The following is a 19172-nucleotide window of genomic DNA, read 5'->3' as shown; positions in this document are numbered from 1 at the left end:
TGTTACAATGCTACAGCCGTCGGCTAGATAGCCTTTTTGGAATCCTAGTTTCAATTGAAATTTGCACCCAGGTTTCACTGTAACAAGAGAGAGAGAGTTTGCAGGTCTGGGCCACAGAAACAGGATTATTTTAAGAGTACCTTCATGGGTGCTTCATGCCATGTCAAAGGCAGGCGCATTAGCTGGCTTCAGAGTTGTGTCCAATGAAGTAGACTGTCCCACCTCAGGATGCAGCTAAGGAATGTTGATGTTTTAAATTATGGAGGGAATTTGTTTATTTTTAAGTAATTAAATGCAATTTCAACATTCAAAATATTGTAATGGGTGGAAAAAGCCTGCCCAATCTGATAGAATACCGATTGTGTTACAGAAGAAAGAACAGCATTATTGTCAGTCACACCTTTTTAAGAATGTGGGAGTTTCTAGCAGGATACACAGATGATGGATCCCATGGTGATGGGATGTTCACAACTATTGAGAGCAGTTATAAGGGCACTTAATTGGTTACACTGGGTCAGCTGTGTAGCACAAAAGTGTTTTGTAGCACTGATGTCACAAAAAGCTAAGGAGCAGTTAGTAGGTGTGAATTGGTTTGCTTACAGCTAGCACTGTGTGGTGATAGCATACAACTGTGAATTTTTATCAGTTGCTGGTGGTGTGCAAGAAAGTAATTCTGATTACGATATCACATGCGTAGAAAGAAAGAAGGAACTTGTATTTATATAGTGCCTTTCACACCCTCCGGATGTTCCAAAGTGCTTCACAGCCAATGAATTACTTTTGAACTGTAGTCAATGTTGTTTTGTAGGAATGTACAGCATCCATTTTGTGCACCGCAAGGTCCTGCAGGCAACAATGAAATAAATGACCAGTTAATCTGTTTTTGGTGGTAACTGAGGGATGAATGTTATATCGAGTTACATCAAAACTACAGCACAGAAACAGGCCATTCGGCCCAACTGATTTATGCTGGCGTTTATGCTCCACATAAGCCTCCTCCCTCCCTACTTCATCTAACCCTATCAGAATACCCTTCTATTCCTTTCTCCCCTGCGTGCTTAACAAGCTTCCCCTTAAATGCATCTATTCTATTTGCCTCAACCACTCCTTGTGATAGTGCGTTCAACATTCTTACCACTCTTTAGGTAAAGATGTTTCTCCTGAATTCCCTATTGGATTTATTAGCGACTATTTTATATTTATGACCTCTAGTTTTGGACACCCCCACAAGTGGAAACATTTTCTCTACGTCTACCCTATCAAACCCTATCATTATCTTAAAGATCTCTATCAGGCTGCGTGGTGACCTACTCTTTTCTAGAGAAAAGAGCCTGAGCCTGTTGAGCCTTTCCTGATAAGGATATCCTCTCAGTTCTGATATCATCCTTGTGAATCTTTTTTGCACCCTCTCCAATGCCTCTACATCCTTTCTGTAATATGAAGACCAGAACTGTGCACAATACTCCAAATGTGGTCTAACCGAGGTTCTATACAAGTTTAACATAACTTCTTTGCTTTTCAATTCTATCACTCTAGAAATGAATCCTAGTGCTTGATTTTCCTTTTTTACGGCCTTATTAACCTGCGTCGCTACTTTTAGTGATTTGTGTATCTGTACCCCCAGGTCCCTATGCTCCTCTGTCCTGTTTAGACTCTTATTATCCAAGCCGAATGTGGTCTCTTTATTCTTCCTACCAAAATGTACCTCCTCACACTTATCTATATTGAAATTTATTTGCCAATTGCATGCCTGTTCTGCAAGTTTATTAATGTTCTCTTGAATTTTGACGCATTCTTCCTTTGTATTAACTACACCCCCCAATTTGGTGTCGTCCGCAAATTTTCAATTGTACTTCAGATTCCCGAATCCAAATCGTTAATATAAATTGTGAACAACAATGGTCCCAGCACCAATTCCTGGAGTACATCACTTCCCACCTTTTGCCAGTCTGAGTAGCTACCCTTAACCCCTACTCTCTTCTGTTTTGTAGCCAGCTTGCTATCCATTCTGCTCCCTGTCCTCTGACTCCACATGCTCTGACCTTAGCCATGAGTCTACAATGCAGTACCTTATCGAAGGACTTTTGAAAATCCAAATATACTACATCTACTACATTGCCCTTGTCTAGTCTTTCTGTTACTTCAAAGAATGTTGTCCAAGACACTGGGAGAACTCTTCTACTCCCCTTAGAATTAGTGTTATGGGATCTCTTATGTCCACCTAGATAGGCAGATTGGGACTTGGTTGAATGTCTCAACTGAATGACAGCACCACCAACGTTGCAGCACTCTTTCATTGCAGCACTAAATTGTCAGCTTAGATTATTTGCTCAAGGTCTAGAATTGCGCTTGAACCCACAACATGTTGACTTCAGACGAGAGTGCTACCACTGAACCAAGCAGACACTATATGAGTTGACTATTGTGATGTATAAAGCAAGATGTCACCAATTTAAAATATTTGTGTTTTGAAATACAATTAGTAAAATAGACATATGTTATGTATTTAATAATTGACTTTGGTCCTGCAATATGTATTTGAGAGAAAACCGGACGGTTTTTTTTCTGCCGTAGTTTAAGTCTTTAAAGATTTCAGTAGTGAATAAGTTGTTGGTGATTTTTTTTTTGTATTTTCCTCAGAGTACACTATACCTAGACTAGTTCATTGTTGTCATTGAAACCTGTATTTAGATTTCAGAGTGAGCATCAGTGTGAATCTTTTTAATTTACTGGGATTGGTTGGTTTGCCTACTTCAATCAAAAATCAGTATCAAGAATAAAATCACAGAATCATAGATTGTTGCAACATAGAAACATCCACTCTTAATTCATTTTATAGATATTTGTTGGAAATTGTATTATATTTAAAATACACTATATACTAAACATTTTAATAGTAAATACAGATGCCAACACAAATCAAAGCTTTCATTCAGCAAGAGGTACTGGGAGCCAATTTTAGGCAGTGAGTATTTCAATATTTTGAGTAGGGAGAAGATGGCTGCCCCGATTAGGAGACCAGTCATATTGTGGAGAGCAATTAACAAAAACTTACAGGCCTGTGTTTTTTCACATTAGGAGTCTAGGATAAGCTCATTGTGAGGTCTTACCGTAGAGCAAGTAATCCATCAAGTGGTACGCCTTTTGTTCAAAGACAAGAGAATTAGCCACCCAAAAGTAAATTTTAAATGCAATTTAAATCAACAGGATATTTTTAACCAATTTTGCCTATTTACGTCAAGCTTATTTAGTGGCAGAATTATATGAGCTTATTGCATTTAATATTTTCAGCTGTTTTCTCTCATGCAACTTTCTGCCGGTAGTGAACTCTGAAATTTTTTCACTGCTTTCTATACATAGAATTGGCATATAATGTGTGCCCGCATGTTGTCCTCTATGACTTTAAAACACACGGCGTGACTTTTGAAATGTTACCATCCAGGTGCAGCTTTTAGAGTGGTGCTCTTAGTACACTGGATTTTATATTGACTATATTTCTTTATACTCAATTCATGTATTAATCATAATTCCCCCAATGGCTCAGAAGGTTATCAAGTAGCTTGGCAGAAAGGTAGCAGGTTCAATTCTGGCCTCTGCAGAGTTATTAGCTATAATTTAATTAGGATTTTACCAATCTTTAATACAGTTGTGGATTATTTGTGGTATTTTTGTTTTTAGGGACATGATCAAAGCTCCACCTTGGCTCAGCACTCAGTTGAGCTGACTCTTCCTAAACACCTTCCTTTCCATCGAGATCTACTTAGATATGCCAAGTTAATGGAGTGGTTGAAGAATACTGACCATGAGAAATATGAAGGTTTGAATAAGGTAAATAGATGACTTGCACTGAACCATAGGTGCATATGCTTTACCATCTATTTTGATTTTTTGAATTTGAAAATAATAAAAAGTTGCATTGGACTATTTTATGAAAGTGTGTTATAATTTGCATACTAATTTCATTACAAACTTACATGACTGTATCGCTGTGGATGTAAATTATTCACTATTACAATTACTTCCCCATTTCTCAGATATCTGATTAAATGCGATGGACCAGTCAAAATGGTGCCATTTGTGGTTTCGAACACTTTTGAACTGGGTAATACACCAGTACAGTGTAAAATGTGTGCCAGTTTATTGGACTTTCCTGACCAGCAAAAACAATATTCTATCAATCAGGGCAATAGTGTCTTTTATAAGTAGTTAAGTCTTGAACTATTACGTGTAGAATGCTGCTTTATATAAATTACTAAGCTTTTTACTTAAGGAATCTTTGCATTGTTATTTTTTAATCCTAGAGTAATATTAGACTTTGGAACAAAACCATCAATTTTAATTAAATTAGTAGCTGTGAGAGTTGTGTTGTTTTCAAAATTTTTTTTAATTGGGCGTTAAATATTTTAATGATATTAAACATAAAGTTCAACCCAAACCTTTAGTTTATCTGTTAAAAGTGCCTTTTTAATAGGTTCATAAGATACCTTTAAAGTAGAAGTATTCAGAGTCTTCAGAGTTTGAAAAAGTTAAATTTGTACACCTAATTACTCTGTGCAAAAATACTTACTGAAAGTCTGCCTTTTCTTTGTAGCCTTATACGCCCTCCTTTCTCTTTTGGATTAACGCATGTAGTATTTCGCTCAACATTCCTTTTCCTTTCCTTTACTTAACTTAAAAGTTTTGATATTAATGCATCAGTTCTCTTCTGGCTTTGAAGTAATTCCACTTTGTTTTTTAGAACTAAGGTAAGCTCACACATAAAATGGTTACAACACAGAAGGAGGCCATTCGGCCCATCGTGCCTGTGCCGGCTCTTTATAAGACCAATCCAGTTAGTCCCATTTCCCCGCTCTTTTCCTGTAGCCCTGCACATTTTTTCCCTTCAAGTATTTATCCAATTCCTTTTTGAAAGCCATGATTGAATCTGATTCCACCAACCTTTCAGGCAGTGCATCCCAGATCATAACCACTCACTGCATCCTCATGTCGCCTTTGGTTCTTTTGCCAATTACCTTAAATCTGTGTCCTCTGTTTCTTGACCCTTCTGCCAATGGGAACAGTTTCTCTTTATTTACTTTATCTAAACCCTTCATGATCTTGAACACTTCTATCAAATCTCCTCTTAACATAATAAAGGTTTGGATATTTTGAAGATTTGTTCCTTCTGTGAGGTTTAAAGCATTATTCCAACACCCCTGTTTCATTCCTATCTTGCATCCCACCAATCTGCACTAATGCTTTCATTGGCATCTACTATTGTAAATGGGGTCTTAAGGATTTGCTGGTGCGTGGGATTGAATTCTAAATCCAAAAATATTTCACTGCAGCCCTGGAGTGCGCTTTACTTATGAGCATGAACTGAATTTGCATGATATGCTGATTGTCCTAATAAAATTACTATTGCAATGTTATGACAGACAAAACATTGACAAATAGGCCTTTGACACACAACTCGATCAGAAGTAAAACTATTCACAAAATTATTTCAGTTTTTTTTTAATACAGATTTTATGTAGCTGGTAAAGTGTTAGTACAGCAACTGCTGTGGCTTGCTGACTACAGTTCCTGTTCTGCAAGGGTAATAATGTGTTTCTTCTTTAAAGTAAACATGCTATTATAAACTTCTGTTTTTCTTCTATTAAACCTTTTGTCCTAAAGCTGATAATAGCTTTGACCGGAAGAAAGAGTTTAGAATAATGGATGGTACTGAGTAACTGAGCTGTAGTTAACTGAGGATTAAGATGATATAGTATAAAATGTAAAAGCATAATTTCAGAGGGCTGAAGACATTCTCTGAACAATTTGATTAAATGACAACAGATAAGTAATTGTAATAGTGAATAATTTACATCCACAGCGATACAGTCATGCAAGTTTGTAATGAAATTAGTATGTAAATTATAAAAGAAGAGAAATGGGAAGGCTAAGTGCAAGGAGCTCACCCCTTCATCAGTCTTCTGCCACATTTTGTTCCCTTGACCATACTGAGTAATCAGTATGTCTTATATAGTTTTATAAAATTGCCCCATAATGTTCATGAACAGACAGTAAGTAGAATTCAGTAATTTCAATGTTCTAGAGTTAAGATGGATGGGATGCAGGCTATGGAATCCTGTAATTATATAATTAGTAAAAAAAAAAAGAGAAATATATCAGCAGAGGTACCCCAAATGATGCTGGGATAAGCACTCTGCCCATGAGCTTACTTCTATACTGAGGGGCCCCTTCAAAAAAAAAAGTCTCACTCTCGCGATAGTCATTTCTTTCACTTAGTTTGTTCATCCCCTTTAAGTTACTGGGGATGTTTCTCATATGTTTACTAACCTGTTCTAACTCATGAATATTATTTATAAAATCTGTTAGAATGATTATTGTGGAAAAAAAATAGAATTCATAGGAGAAAAGCGTGATGGCTTTTTCCTCACAATGGCCTCCAAATCTTTAATTTTAACTATAGCCTTGGATATAGTGAACATGATTTTTCTTTATTAAAACCTCACATAGCACTTCTGGATTTTTCATGTTGGGTTGTTCCTTCTGCACAGCAATGAGATGCAGTTTATGGCTCGTGCAAAAGTCTCCAACTCAGTATCTAGTATTGGTTTGAGATTTGTTGTTAGTAGACTTGGTACACTTTTAAGTGATTTTTTCTTACATTTACTGTACACTCTATGTATTTGCACCTCAATGTGGTTTGCTTGTAATCTTGATTAAAGTTTAGGACCAAAAAGTGCTATTATGGCTGGGGAGGGGTCTCTGCCTCTGTAGGTTCCTCCCTCCCAATACCACACACCAGTCCCTGCTCAAAAGAGTAGGAAAATTATCTGCCACCAGGCATCTGGTAATGTTGCTCTGTAACTGATCACTAGAATGTACAGAAGAGCAGCTGGGATGGCCTTCCCTCTGACCTTCCACTTTTTCCCTGTCCACTCTGTTCCATATTCTTGACTTGATTGCTTTCTCCAATGGGTTGGCTGTGGATTTAGAACCTTGCATTCATCCTTGTAACTAAAGGTGTCAGCCTGTTTCCTGCTACAGTCCACATTACTCGTCCAACATGCTAAGTAGCTGTAATGCATGTATAAAACATCTTGACTATTCTTGAGGAGGGAAGAGGGGGACAGGTAGGGGAGGTAAGTAAAGTCTTTCTGCAGTTGAGATAGGTGATGTATTTAATGATGGAAGATTTGGATTGAGTCAACTTTCCATGGCAGATTTGGGAATCCGATAAAGCAGCCAGACAGGTCTGCAGAGCTCCAGGGCACTGATGATTGACCAACCAGCTGGCTTATTATTGGGAGTTTGAGGGGTAGTCTCGAAACTGGGGGTTGGAATTCTACCCACGCAGCTCCAAGTAATCCTACAAGCCACTGTCCTAACAGGTAGAATGGTTCTGGCTGGACTGGCAGCAGTGAGATATCACTGTTCTGTGCTGACGTCTGCATGATCTAAGATGATTAACTCCACAATACCTCTATGACTTACTTGGGAGTCCCTAAATTTTGGCAACTTGCGCTTAAGCTCTCTGGACATAATTAAGTGGAGCGTTTCCCTACAGGAAAACAGTGTGCACTCTACGTCAAGCAAACAGAAACTGTGGCGTTCTCAGTAGATTGATTCTTGACACTTAAGCTCTTGAGACTGATCATTGCTGCTTGACTCAAATTATTTTTCCATTAGAGATTGTGTGGCTTCATTTATGTTTATATGATAAAAACAGAAAATGCTGGAAAAGCTGAGTTCTGACGAAAGGTCTTCGACCTGAAATGTTAACTCTATTTCTTTCTCCACAGATGCTGCCTTACTTGCTGAGCTTCTCCAGCATTTTCTATTTTTATTTCAGATTTCCAGCATCTGCAGTATTTTGCTTTTGATTATATGTATATGTAGATTTTTTTACCTCACAGTTGAATTTGCACATTGGAACAGAGTTTATTAAATATATGAATATGTAGCCTTTTTTTCTTTGCAGAACTATGTAGACTATATATCCAGGTTATATGAAAGGGAAATTAAGGAATTCTTTGAGGTTGCAAAGATCAAGATGACTGGCACATCAAAAGAAGGAAAAAAGTTTGGTAAGTCGATTCTTCCATTAGCAGGGGACCATCCCATTGAATAAGGTCCTTTGTCAGTATAAACAGTGGCTAGCTCCCAATCTTACAAGATGCAAAGAAATTTGCAGAAAGACAAGTCTTTCTTCAATGATGCTGGTAACATCGTGGTATAATTGATATTTTCTTCCTTTAGGAGTTGCATAATGTGATTTTGTTATTTAGGGAAGCTTGCTTCACTTTTTGATTACCGCTTACCAATATTTACAATATCTGCAGTAATGATTGGCTGAGAAGTGACATCTTATTTATAATTTGCTACAACTTACAGGTTTTATAGCTAAGACATGAGCAAAAGCGAGCATAGAAGTTAATTATTTTCAAATTTAGCTGGATGGTCAAGTAATGAGCAATGTTGTGAAAATTGTCATTTCTCCATTTGACGATGTAACAATTAATTTTTGATGTTTTTTCCTCTTCGCATTCAATAAATTTGATCACTATTAAGTATGTCACACCAAACTAAATTTTAAAAGTGTTTTATATAACTAGATGTTGCATGAATGTCACTCCACCTTCTTTTGCTTATTTCCTAATCTGATTGGATTGATGTGCTGGCATATTTTGTATGAATGAGCAATATAACTAACTCTTATGTACAGTTGAATAAATATATAGCTGAAGCCACTGAAAATTGACCCATTAGATTTCCATGGTATTCTTGTTAATTCACTTTTGAATTTGAATGTTTCTTTTTAATCATTTCAGATTTTTGAAACTCCATTTGTGAAATAGCTTCTTTCATTTTGGGAAATTATATACTTTCTCATTACAATTATGTATTCTGTATAGATTGTCAACTCACTTGAATCATTATGTGGATGCATCGTAACTCTGGCACTGCTTAAATGATTTCTGTTACTTCATTGGCACATTTTTGCCTTTTCACTGAATTCAAGCAATGAGATACAGGGGCTGTGCTTGTTCGTGGTTAAAATGGTTAGGGCTGGAGAGATATTGGTCTATAGAAATTCATTCTAAAAAAAATTTAAAGCCAAACACTCTTCCCCACACACTTAAATTGAGATGGCGATTGGGGATGCCAAACATATGGCATGTGTGACATGCAAGATGTGGCCCATCCTGGATGCTCAAACTATCTAGGAGGAATACACTTGCATGAAGTGCAAATTAATTGAGTTCCTCAAAAGTGGATCGCTGGACCTGTAGTCACTATGCACTACACACAAGGAAGAAAAATGCCTGAAAGCATGGAGGAGATAACAATATGGACCAATTGTTAGGAAGGATTCATGTAACTGCAGCAATGAAGATAGGAATAATCCAAGATGTATTTGCATGAATGCAAGAAGCATAAGCAACAAAATAGTTAAGTTAAAAGTGAGCATAAATAGGGTACTAATAGACATCCTAGGAGTTTCTGAAACTTGGCTAAAGAAAGATGAATGAAGAGCAAATCTACAAGGCCATATGTGTTTCAGGAAGAATAGAGAAGAAAGGGGTGGAGTGGCACTCAGGGAAGGTTTATACCCGGCTGAAAGAAAGAAACTGGGAATTGGAAGAGTCTCAAAGTGGATCTGGAAGATAGTAAAGGGGAAAAGTAAATAGGATTATATTACAGGGCCACCACAAAATTAAATGGAGGTAAATGTACTGCTGTGCGAGGTTATAAAAGTGTCAAAGACTCATCATGGGGTTTAAATCTACCTGATATAGACTGGGAGTTACTCTGTATGCGCAAGGGCTTTTTTATTGAAGTATTTTCTTCAACAGCAGGTGAGGAAACTCGCAAGGGAAGGCAGTTCTGGATTTGCCCCTAACTGGTGAAGAGAAAGTAATAAATTAAGTTGAAATATAGGAATATTTAGGATTTAGTCACCATTTTAAGGCTGAATTAAGGACAGAACAGATAAAAATGAGAAAACTGGATTTCTGGAGAGCAGATTTGAGGGGATGAAATGCTGCATGCAAGGAGTAAAATGGGAAGAACTAATTAAAGAGAAGGATGTTGAGAAAAAATGGGCAGAGATATTGAATGGAATTTAACAATGATGAATGTAAAATCATGAACCATAGATGTTTACAGCACAGTAAGAAGCCGCTTAGCCCATTGTGTCTATGCCAGCTCTTTGCTGGAGCAATCTGAAACTAATTCTCTGCCCTGTTTGTTTCCTATAGCATTGTGCCTTCCTCTGTTTCAAATGTTTATCTACTCGTCCCTTAACTACCAAACTGTGACAAAACATTCCATGCTGTAAGAATGGCAGAAAAAATTCTCCTAACCCCTCATCACTCTCTTGATAACCTTAAATTGATGACCTCCTTGTCACAGACCCGCAGAATAACTATTCTCTCCCAGTCCACTTCGTCAAAACCCTGCATAGTTTTAAAAACCTCTCTTAAATTTTCACAGCCTTCTCTGCTCCAGTGGAAATTGTCCCAGTATCTTGAATCTGCCCTCATAACTAGTTTCTCAAACCTGGCATCATCCCGGTGAATCTACACTATAGAATTCCCTATGAGACTAGGTGGAAGAAGTGAGACTGTAGAGTACATGTTATATGGCAATATGCCTGACCTAACAGAGCAGGAATGGGTTCTGAGGGTTTTGGTCAATAGCTTATAAAATTGTCAGATCAGTATTTACAGGTGGTCAAAAAAGCAAATAAAATGTTGAGTTGCAAATCTAAGGAGGTGATGTTGAAGTTTGTACCTGGTCTTGTATGGCTGCTTCTGAACTACTGTGTTAATTTTTGTCTCCATTACAGGAAAGGTGTAAAATTATTGGAGAAAGTCCAAAGGAGAGTCATGAGGCTGATTACTAAACTAAGAGGGCTGAGTGAGGAAATGTTGTCTGCTGGGACTTTGCTGTCTGGCAATGAGAGGGAGTTGGTGAAGGTATTTATGATTTTCAGGGATAGAGATAGATAGTTCTTCTGTTAGACGCAGGATTAGGAGACAGATTAAAGCTAGGGGCGTCGAAGGAAAATAGGAAATTTAGGCAACTTTTTTTTTAAGTAAGGGGGTGATTATAAATGTGGAACAGAATACTAGTGGAGGTGGTGGAATAGAAAACCATGACAGGGTTGAAAAATGATTAGATACATTCCTCTTAGGAAAGGGAATATAGAATGTTGTACAATATTATTTTTGGCATGAAAAGCCCATTAGACTACCTTTCCACACTCACTCAATTCACTCCATCAACAGCCTTCCGAATTGTAAAAACCTAAATTAAATCTTAGCCTTCTGTGCTCAGTATCCCAAGTCTTCTCTGATAACTATAGTTATAACATAAGTAATGTGTATGCCATTCCAAATATTGTCAGGATATTGTCTGCTAATGAGAATCATGAAAGAATAATTTATATTTGTATTAATAGCATGCTTTGGCTGATATACAGAATAACATCACCATAGCTGTGTCTTACATGCATGTGCTTATCTTTCTGCCTAGTATCTAACAAATGCCATTCATCTACACAGTTTATGCTACAGGCATATAATCTAACCTATCTTTGTGTTTTGATGCCTGCAACCTAACCCCATGCAGCTACACTTCCTCGAAAAGAGAGTGCTGTCAAACAGGACCTAGAGAGTGAGTATCGCCTGCTTTGTCAAGCTGCATGTAATAGCCCTCATTGGAGTCTTTAACAAAATAAAAATGTTAACATTGTTATCAATTATCTGTAACTATAATGGCTTACATTGTTTGGAGGTTTAAGTATATGGTTTCAAGCAATCCAGTGAAAGTTGATGATTGTAATTGTCCCCGACCTTTAAGAATATTAAGTGCTGACACTTATTTGCACAGATGAAAAAGTCAGCATTTAAATATAAGTGGTACATATTTTAAATCCAATTACTCCTCTTCCCTCCCAAGTTGGTCAAATTGTAAATTAGCTCTTGAGGTTCATTTGCCATGAAGTGCACAGAGAATTTGCACCACCTATGTAGTATTGATAGGTACTTTGCATAATTATGCACTTGTATATATTTGTACCATGTACATTACATACTGCATGTTTTTGCCATTTGAGATAGTTACATGTTCACTCACAATGTTGACACATGTACATTTTATATATATTCAGCATTTTAGAAAATGCAGATACTGTTAATATTGTACTGAAAGTAAATGAATATATTTCTACAATATCAGTTTACTCAAAATTTTGGCATGGAAATATATGAATTATGATACTCAAATTGCAGTTTATCCATTGGCAAAGATGTATTCAGTTTATTGAAAATGCAAAACAATGCTTTGTTTAAAAAGAATGTGCCAAGGTCCATACCAAACTTGAAAAGTGTAAGATAGTTGTGAATGGATGATGCAAAGCTTGGGTTTAAAAGCTTGTGGCTTTTACGAAAAAGGAATTCTGTGGGGAATATGCTTCACAGTTTTGAGGCCCTGGGAAAATGTAAAATGGGTTATCACATTGTCCTTTCATTATTGGGACCTCAGTTTGAATCTAGCACAGGTTGATGGAATGAAAATTTCCTCTCTTTTGTTGCTTGCAACACTCCTACATAAAATGGGCAGTCTCAATGCAGCTCCCAGTAAGCTTGGGCCCTAAATTGGCACAAGTTGGTGTGGGAAAGAATGTTACATTGCTGCAGATGGGGATTTTCTTTTGAAGCTTGTTGTTTCCATATCATCACACTCTTCCCTTGGAGAATAGTGTGAAGTAGTAGAAGGATTTGCAGGCTGATTAACACTCTGACAAGCTGTAACCATTTTTATACCTGTAAACAATTTTACAACACCAAGTTATAGTCCAGCAGTCCATCACCGGCATCTCCACATCATTTTTATACCAGCCAATGGAGTGGTTAGTCCTGTAAGGCAGGAGGGTTTTATGGGCTTTTTTGTATTTGTTCATGGGATGTGGGCGTCACTGGCAAGGCCAGCATTTTTGCCCATCCCTAATTGCCCTTGAGAAGGTGGTGGTGAGCCGCCTTCTTGAACCGCTGCAGTCCATCTGGTGAAGGTTCTCCCATAGTACTGTTAGGTAGGGAGTTCCAGGACTTTGACCCAGCGACGATGAAGGAACGGCGATATATTTCCAAGTCGGGATGGTGTGTGACTTGGAGGGGAATTTGCAGGTGGTGGTGTTCCCATGTGCCTGCTGCCCTTGTCCTTCTAGGTCGTAGAGGTTGCGGGCTTGGGAGGTGCTGTAGAAGAAACCTTGGCGAGTTGCTGCAGTGCATCCTGTGGATGGTACGCACTGCAGCCACTGTGCGCCGGTGGTGAAGGGAGTGAATGTTTAGGGTGGTGGATGGGGTGCCAACCAAGCGGGTTGCTTTGTCCTGGATGGTGTCGAGCTTCTTGAGTATTGTTGGAGCTGCACTCACCCGGGCAAGTGGAGAGTATTCCATCACACTCCTGACTTGTGCCTTGTAGATGGCGGAAAGGCTTTGGGGAGTCAGGAGGTGAGTCACTCGCCGCAGAATACCCAGCCTCTGACCTGCTCTTGTAGCCACAGTATTTATGTGGCTGGTCCAGTTAAGTTTCTGGTCAGTGGTGACCCCCAGGATGTTGATGGTGGGGGATTCGGTGATGGTAATGCCGTTGAATGTCAAGGGGAGGTGGTTAGACTCTTTCATTGGAGATGGTCATTGCCTGGCACTTGTCTGGCGCAAATGTTACTTGCCACTTATGAGCCCAAGCCTGGATGTTGTCCAGGTCTTGCTGCATGCGCGCACGGACTGCTTCATTATCTGAGGGGTTGTGAATGGAACTGAACACTGTACAATCATCAGCGAACATCCCCATTTCTGACCTTATGATGGATGGAAGGTCATTGATGTAGCAGCTGAAGATGGTTGGGCCTAGGACACTGCCCTGAGGAACTCCTGCAGCAATGTCCTGGAGCTGAGATGATTGGCCTCCAACAACCACTACCGCCTTCCTTTGTGCTTGGTATGACTCCAGCCACTGGCGAGTTTTACCCCTGATTCCCATTGACTTCAATTTTACGAGGGCTCCTTGGTGCCACACTCTGTCAAATGCTGCCTTGATGTCACGGGCAATCACTCTCACCTCACCTCTGGAATTCAGCTCTTTTCTCCATGTTTGGACCAAGGCTGTAATGAGGTCTGGAGCCGAGTGGTCCTGGTGGAACGCAAACTGAGCTTCGGTGAGCAGGTTATTGGTGAGTAAATGTCGCTTGATAGCACTGTCGACGACACCTTCCATCACTTTGCTGATGATTGAGAGTAGACTGATGGGGCGGTAATTGGCTGGATTGAATTTGTCCTGCTTTTTGTGGACAGGACATACCTGGGCAACTTTCCACATTGTCTACCACAACTCATATGATGAGGGGCCACCCACCCACACCCACTAGATGCAAGTATCACACTGGATGTCAACCCAGAATTCAGAGCTGGAGCTCTGATCTCTGCTCACCAAGACTGTCTGGAATGGGGTTCAAACCCTGCACCTTGTGGTCAGAGGCGGGAATGCTATCACCAAGTCAAAGGCTCGCTCCTTTTGAAGATTAGGTACATTGCTGGGGCAGAGGCAATGATGCTCTACTTTGTATTTACTCTGTACTATACATTACTTGGGTAACTTTGTGGTGACATTGAGTGCCCCAAATAAGAGAGGATTGTATTTCCCAAGACTAAATTTGTCACCTCAATGGGGGAAAAAACACCGAAAATAGTTTAAATATTTTTATTTTCAAAATAACTATTGGTAGTGGTACAGTTCAGAGGTTAGGTAGTTCACTGAAAAACTTTGAATCCGATGCTTTTTACAGAAAAGAATCAGTGAATTTCTTGCAAGTTAACAATTAGAGGTTTTAATTCCGTTTGGATCACAATATCATTGCTATAATACTGAAGTATACAGAAAATTGATCTGTTTAAGTTTAACAATCTTGTTTGGTTACTTTATTAATACAGGTTTTTTTTGTTAAAAACCTCTTGAGTTTGTATTTTGGATATTTCATGACTTGGTTCATTACTAAAATCGAACTTTTGCTGGGCCTTTTGAACACAACATTCCTTCTAATAAAATAGCTGGATGTTTTAAGAGTTAAAGGGTTATAAAATGATTTTTGGCCAATAGTGTCTGATTAAGCAGTAATGCCCAAGCTTTAAACTCCAGAAAAAGAAAACATTTCACATAAAGACTTAAACCGGAGTGATTGAAGCACTGCTTTCACGTCTTTGAACTTGGTTTGAATCTAGCCCAAACGCATAGGATGAAAGTCTCCTCTGTGTAGCAGCTGCAAACAATGTCCGTAATATAAAACTTATACGCGAGGTTGAGTTCACCCCACGGAGCCTTATTGTGTTCACTTTCACAAGGGTAGAGCCAGAAGAACTGTTGAACTGGCAACGGCTATGGAATATATTTCTCTTCCTGGACATGGAACTGCCAATGAGACCTTTCACCCAGAGCCATCCTGTGGGATAACCCCTGCCATGAGAACCAGGCTACTTAAGTTCAAGTTTCACAAGCATTAGGATTGTCGCTTGTCAATCAAAAGCATCTGGCTGAATCATTTTTTTGTGCAGAATAAAAGTAGCCTAGCTATTAGGAATGACTTAAGGATCTAAAGCATCTAGATATGTAATATTCCGCCATAGGCCTGGGTGATTGAATAAACAATCAAAACAGTTGAGGTGATTGTGTACACGATCCCTAACAAAAGGCAGACTGACTATGGTAGTCCAGACACACATGAATGTGGATTCCCTTCCAACACACAGAAACCAAGTCCACAGTAATAATTTTAAAGTGGTATCCTTCCCCTTAATAGAGAAAATATAAATATTCTTTAGACATCAAACAAATGATTTCAATTTTGTCATATTAATAATGGGTTCAAAAATTGAGAAATGTTCCATTGCCCAGCATTTGTGACCGTTAACACCTAAATTTCTCTGCTTTCCCAATTTTTTTGTTTTAGAAGAAAGTATCCAGATGTCCTTTGCATATACGTAACAGCAGCACCTATGCTTATCTTACATTTTTCCACTAAAAGTGTCAGTCTTGGCTCAGTGATAGTACTCTCACTTCTGGGTTCAAGCCCCTCTTCAGGGACTTGAGCACGTAATCTATGCTGACACTCCAGTGCAGTACTTAGGAGTGTTGCACTGTTGGAGGTGCCATCTTTCGGATGAGATGTAAAAGATATGACGGCTCTATTCAAAGAAGAGCAGGCAAGTTCCCCTGGTCCTGGTCAATATTTATCCTTCAACCAACATCACTATAAACAGATAATCTGGCCATTTGTCTCACTGCCATTTGTGAGACATCGCTGTGTACAAATTGGCTGCCCCATTTCTCTGCATTACAACAATGACTTCAACGAACTTTATTGGCTATGAAGCACTTTGAGACGTCCTGAAGTCGTGGAAGTTGCTATATAAATGCAAGTTCTTTTAATCCACAAAGAAATACAACAGATGTTTCCATTTTGATTTTGGTATAGCAGTTAATATTTGGGCTGGATGTAAGTGAAGTATAAATGAGAGTGGCTACTACATTGAAACAGAAAATGCTGGAAATACTCAGCAAGTCAGGCAGCATCTGTGGAGAAAGAAGCAGAGTTACCGTTTCAGGTCGATGACCTTTCGTCAGACGTTGAAGATTTAACGGTTTTTACAGAGCCAGGCAAAGGGGGAGGGAGAGGAGGAAGGAACAAAAGGGAAGTTCTCTGATAGGATGGAGGGCGAGTGATTAAATGACAAAAGGGATAATGGTGCAAGGCAAGGAGGGTGGTAATGGGACAAGTAAAGAAACAAATATTGAGTCCAGCAGGTTGTAAAGTGGACTTTGGACTCAACATTGATTTCAATAACTTCAGATCATAACCAGTTCGGACAGTGGGTGCTGGTAATGGTTCTGCTTTTGCCATTTACAGCTCCTCTAGACCGATCTTGTTTCTTTACTTGTCCCATTACCACCCTCCTTGCCTTGCACCATCATCCCTTTTGTCATTTAATCACTCCCGCCCTTCACCCTATCAGAGACCTTTCCTTTTGTTCTTTCCTCCCCTCCCCTTTCTCCCCCCCCCCCCCCACCTTTCCCTGGCTCTGTACCTGCTTAAAAACTGTTAAATCTGCAACATCTTCCAGTTCTGACGAAAGGTCTTTGACCTGACACTTTGGGCTCGATTTTAGGGTCGGGTTTCCAGCGGGGGGGCCCCGAAAATCCCGATCTCCGATCACGTGACCGGATTCGGACGAAATCCCGGCCACTTCCGGGTACCGCGCTGACGTGCGGGGCTGCGCGCGAAAGCCCCGCTGGTGGGAATCCCGCAGGCAATTAAAGCCAGCGGGGTTCCACTTGAGAGCACTTAACTTGCTCGTTGTGGTCAGTTAATGAGCTGAAGCAGCTGTCAAAAGAGGAAGTGTGGGATTTTAGGTTCAAAGCAGTCAGTTTCCCACACTGGGGGAAACAGGACCCTTCAAACCAGGCGTGTTGCAGCCAGCAGCCTGTGGCAGGTGCCAAGGTGCGCTCCACGGGGGAGAGCCCTCACCCACGCAGGAGGCCACCGCGTCACATAGGGCAACCCCTGCCCTCCACCAACCCCCGCCAAGCCAGAGGACAGACCGACACGAAACCGCAGACCCAGTCCGAGGACCCACCCACCTACCCTGCACAACCCCTCACACCAACACCTGCCAGATGGGTGGTGCGTTGACATCCTCGGAGGACGAACAGGATGACCGGCCCCAGCAGCCTCGCAGTCCACGCCGTCCGCCTCGGAGAGGTGGGGCCCCCCAACACGGTGCTGCGGCACACCCACCTGCACAGCAGGAGGGAGGGCAACCGCAGAGAGAGATGCGTCGCAGGAGGCACTACCCTCCGCACAGGGTGTACAGAGCGAGGCTCAGCTTCATGGACCTCTCCGAGGAGCAGTGCATACGGAGGCTCAGAGTCAATCGCCAGGTAGTCGCCGACATCTGCAGCCTCCTTAACGACGAGCTGCTCCCTGATGGACCAAGCAGCATCTTCTTACCTGTCGCCGTCAAAGTCACCACTGCCCTCAACTTCTTCGCATCCGGTTCCTTCCAGGGTGCCACCGGGGACATCACCGGGGTCTGTCAGTCCTCTGCACACAAGTGCATAAGGCAGGTCACCGATGGGTTGTTCCGCAGGGCCTCCCACTACATCAACTTCGCCATGGACGAGCGCAGCCAGATGGAGAGGGCGGTTGGATTCCATGCCATGGCCGGCTTCCCACGGGTGCGGGGTGTAATCGACTGCACCCACATCGCAATACGGGCACCTCCGCATGAGCCAGGGCTGTTCATCAACAGGAAGGGGTATCACTCCATGAACGCCCAGCTCATCTGTGACCACCGCCAGAGATTCCTACACGTGTGCGCCAGATACCCCGGCAGCTGCCACGATGCCTTCGTCCTCAGGGAGTCCGCCGTCCCGCCCATCCTGCAGGCACCCAACGCCGGCAACGGCTGGCTCCTCGGCGACAAGGGGTATCCCCTCCACACGTGGCTCATGACACCTCTGAGGAACCCCATCACCGAGCCGGAGCGTCGGTACAATGACAGCCACACTGCTACCAGGTCTACAATTGAGCAGACCATAGGGCTTCTCAAGATGCGCTTCAGGTGCCTTGATCGTTCTGGGGGAGCGCTGCAATACACACCATTCAGAGTGGGACGAATCATAGTTGTCTGCTGTGCCCTGCACAACATGGCCCAACAGAGAGGGGTGCCGCTGGAGGAGGCCCCATCCACACCTGCCACCCACATTGAGGAAGGCGAGGGCAAGGGGGAGGGGGAGGTGGGGGAGGGGGAGGGGGAGGGGGGGGAGGAGGAGGGCGAGGGCGAGCTCATACGTCAACGGGTCTCCTAGAGTCACACACTGCGAGGCGCTCGCATCTCCTCACCTGCACAGGCGAGCGGCCATACCAGCCCCCTCCACTGAAGAGTGCTGCCAGTAATCCTGCACCCACAGCAGTGTGCCCAATGGGTGGCAGCAGGTGTTCGCCGTCATGATGGCCTCCACGGAACGCAACTATTGCACAAGCCGCGGAAGAATGGACGAGAGGTGGCAGGAGTGGTGAGAATAGACTATTTAATATCTGGAATGTGACATCATTTAAG

At 41.2% G+C, this 19172-nt stretch overlaps 1 protein-coding gene across 4 annotated transcripts in view; it reads left to right on the top strand.

The window, feature by feature from the left end:
- Positions 1-19172, top strand: part of exoc1 (exocyst complex component 1) — a 109582-nt gene that overhangs the window by 48258 nt on the left and 42152 nt on the right. For 2 of the 4 annotated variants that reach the window (XM_067987212.1, XM_067987194.1), the window contains 3 exons: positions 3679-3828; positions 7973-8078; positions 11629-11673. In XM_067987212.1, coding sequence (XP_067843313.1) covers positions 3679-3828; positions 7973-8078; positions 11629-11673 — 301 coding nt within the window. The remainder of the gene's footprint in view (positions 1-3678; positions 3829-7972; positions 8079-11628; positions 11674-19172) is intronic. The other 2 variants (XM_067987221.1, XM_067987202.1) reach the window with 1 other exon arrangement.

This window comes from Heptranchias perlo, chromosome 1, assembly GCF_035084215.1.
Source record: "Heptranchias perlo isolate sHepPer1 chromosome 1, sHepPer1.hap1, whole genome shotgun sequence".
Lineage (NCBI taxonomy): Eukaryota > Metazoa > Chordata > Chondrichthyes > Hexanchiformes > Hexanchidae > Heptranchias > Heptranchias perlo.
This window is presented reverse-complemented; position numbering and strand designations above follow the sequence as displayed.